Genomic DNA, 3,210 nt, shown 5'->3' on the forward strand with positions numbered 1-3,210 from the left:
CGCCGACCCCAACGCCGCCAAGCCCGAGCGATGATGCCTCCACGACGCCCAGCACTGAAGCCACGCCGACGCCGACCAGCCAGCGCACGCCGACTCCTCCGACGCCGGAGGCCGACGCCGCCGTTTGATGCATTGCCTACACATCCTTTCTTTTGCACGCCGAACTTTTTATTAATCGCGGAACTGTGGCAAGGTGACCGCCGATCGTCGGGACTTTTGTGGCGTTGATCGCCAAACTTGTGGCTTTTTTGGGTAGCGGGAATGAACCAAGTTTGAATTTACGACGCCTTGGGGGTGGCACGTGGGGGCGTGGCTGGGACCTAGATCGCGCCCAGGGCCTAAAAATCGCCGGGCGCGCGCCTAAAATAGCGCCGGCCTATGCGCTGGGGGGCCGAACGAGTGGAGTTGTTCTTACATGTTGAACACTTTTAGGTTTAAAGCCATCTTAAAAATGGAATTATGCAAGCCAAAACCTGATGCCACCATTAAGAAAGAGGGCGAAGCCATAAACACTCTGTTTGCATTTTGGATCTGTAATTCAAGCTGTTAATCCCAGCAGCTTTGGCCACGCGGCGCCGCGCCACCGCGCAAGCGATGGGATCGCCGAGCTGAGAGCCCAGGTTTCCCTGCTGCTGCTGGGATGCACCGCAAGCGTGTAGCAGCAACATGAATCTAAGGAAAGAATACAGAGTACAGGAGCAGGCCAGCCGAGTAGGTAAGGGCATGGCCAATGCATAGCCCCAGGGTGATGCCTCACATGTCATGTAGAATCGGATGACAGAAAAAATAGATTCGGATGGGGAAGCGAGATCCTCTACAGGAGATGGGTACTTGGAGAGAAAAAGTGTGATCCAGTGCGTAAAATTGAAAATGTTAAGGCGAAGAGTAGGGATGCACGTGTAGTGAGAGTCACTTTCTATTCTTTGATGATGCCCATTAATAATAGCTTGCATTGGGGAAAAAAAATTATCATAGATACCTCAAATTACCTTTTGTCATGAGGCATTTGTATCCATATGCCATGATTGTATATGGCCTAAAGGAGACCTGGGAACCGAAGAAAGGAATGAGCCCTGCTCAGTGATGACAGCGCCACTTTTCTCAATCTCAAGCTAAAAGTTTCTGAAGATTTTCACCCAAGACCAGAGGAAGATAGGCACCTGCTAGCTAGCTCGCCCGCTAGGCCCTCCATGGATCCCTATCCCCGCCGGCGAAGCAACCCAGCGAGGGTGCCGTGCCCGTCCTCCGCCACCTCCATCTTCCTCCCCCCTCACGTATTCGTGTTCCTTTCTTCCTCCCCTACCGTACTTCCCCTCCGTTCTTTATTTCTTCAAAACTGGCCGGCATCGCTGGAGGCGCCCCGCCGGTCGACGCTTCCCGCCATATTTATACCCCCCCGCGCGCAAAACGGCCATACCCGTACGAGCTTCGAAGTCCTCTTCTCGTTTCGCTTGGAGTCGCCATGGGTTCCCCGTCCAGAGCCGCCCTGGTGCTCGCGCTGCCTCTCCTTTGCCTCCTGTCAGGTACGCATTTCACGTCTGGTTCCATCGATCGGCGCTCACTGTCGAGCTTGCTTCGTGCCGGAATTTTGAGACGTACGTTTGCGTCCACGCATGCAGGGGCGACGATGCGTGCGGAGGCGGCCAGGATGTTCACGATCATCAACAAGTGCGAGACGACGGTGTGGCCGGCGGTGACGCCGGGGGGCAGCTTCGGCGGGGGCGGGTTCGAGCTCAAGACGGGGCAGTCGGCCGTCTTCACGGCGCCGCCGGCGTGGTCGGGCCGCATCTGGGGCCGCACGGACTGCGCCTTCGACCAGGCCGGCACCGGCAAGTGCGGCACGGGCGCCTGCGGCGCGGCCCTCAAGTGCGGCGCGTCGGGCGACCCGCCGGCGAGCCTGGCCGAGTTCACGCTCGCCACCACGGACTTCTACGACGTGAGCCTCGTGGACGGCTTCAACCTGCCCATCACGGTGACCCCCGTGAGCGGGCGCGGCAACTGCTCCGTGGCCGGCTGCGACGGCGACCTCCGGGACACCTGCCCCGCCGAGCTCTCCGTGAAGGGCTCCAACGGGAAGACGGCGGCGTGCCGGAGCGCCTGCGACGTGTTCAACACCGACCAGTACTGCTGCCGCGGCAAGTTCGGGGGGCCGTCCACCTGCCCGCCCACGCCATACTCCAAGAAGTTCAAGGAGGCCTGCCCGTCGGCGTACAGCTACGCCTACGACGATCCCAGCAGCCTCTTCCAGTGCTCCGGCGCCGACTACGTCATCACCTTCTGCGCAAACAGGTGACGCCATTAATAAAATTCCTGTGATCTTTACACTTTTGGATTGCGAGCTTCCATTTTTGGGTACCAATGCGTAGATTCTTGTGTTTCTACCAGGAAGCAATCGGTGTGCACGCACCACAACAACAAGCTCGAGTGCGATGCCTCAAGCCGACACCTGCCGATCATGTCCGCCATGATGCTGCTGGTGCTGCTCGTCAGCTTTGTGGCACTGTAGTTTCCCATGTGATTCAGGAGAACAGAATTTAAGGTGGAGGATCTCGGTATTTCTTTGGAGTTTGGAGAGGGGACGTTAGCGATCTTCTTTTTTTTACCTGTGTTTTCGATCGTCTGTCCGGGTGTGAATGGAGGCGTGGCCACCGCATGCAGTGAACATGGTTCGTGTGAACTTTGGACCGCCTCTTGCCAAATGTAAATAGTGCGCAAATGTAAGTGTGCCTTGCTCACTCAAAATGTTCTTCCATGGAAATAAACAGTTTGATCACACAAGGCGGCCACTGATTTGTTTTTGTTTCGAGAAATTTGGCTAGGTAAGAAAATCCTTTGATTTGATTTGGTTGGAGTGCGCCAGGCCTAGGCAATAGTGCAACACCTAGGCGACACGTGAGAGCCCCTGCAGCAAGCTACTATGGTGGGCCCTCCCTCATAAAAAATAAATTTAATATCGTTGTGGGCGTGTAGCCCACATATCAGATATTAAACTGATAAGAACATATACTACACTTGATCTTAGCCAAAAGGCCGAGAAAGGTATGCTTTGAAACGTTGCCCTGAGTCTCCTTTTATTGCTTCCTCGACCGGCTATGACACTTGTACAGGCGAGGTGGGACTAAACGTAAATCAGAGTTGAGAGTGTGCAGTATGCTTTGGCAGCCTTTTTTTTGAGTCTAAACACACTCGCTTTATTGATCAATAATGTTC

At 55.3% G+C, this 3,210-nt stretch overlaps 1 protein-coding gene and 1 non-coding gene across 2 annotated transcripts; one reads left to right on the forward strand and one right to left on the reverse strand.

Moving 5' to 3' along the window:
- Positions 1-1,371: 1,371 nt before the first annotated feature.
- On the forward strand, positions 1,372-2,771 carry LOC119318831 (pathogenesis-related thaumatin-like protein 3.5). Its single transcript, XM_037593408.1, has 3 exons — positions 1,372-1,523; positions 1,620-2,289; positions 2,386-2,771. Exons 1-3 carry the CDS (start codon positions 1,463-1,465, stop codon positions 2,504-2,506), a joined length of 852 nt encoding a protein of 283 aa, XP_037449305.1. The 5' UTR covers positions 1,372-1,462; the 3' UTR covers positions 2,507-2,771.
- Positions 2,772-2,846: 75 nt separating this feature from the next.
- Positions 2,847-3,043, reverse strand: LOC119319898. The gene has a single exon (XR_005154717.1). It is a non-coding gene; the product is annotated as a U2 spliceosomal RNA (small nuclear RNA).
- Positions 3,044-3,210: the final 167 nt, after the last annotated feature.

Source organism: Triticum dicoccoides, chromosome 6A (genome assembly GCF_002162155.2).
Source record: "Triticum dicoccoides isolate Atlit2015 ecotype Zavitan chromosome 6A, WEW_v2.0, whole genome shotgun sequence".
Taxonomy (NCBI): domain Eukaryota; kingdom Viridiplantae; phylum Streptophyta; class Magnoliopsida; order Poales; family Poaceae; genus Triticum; species Triticum dicoccoides.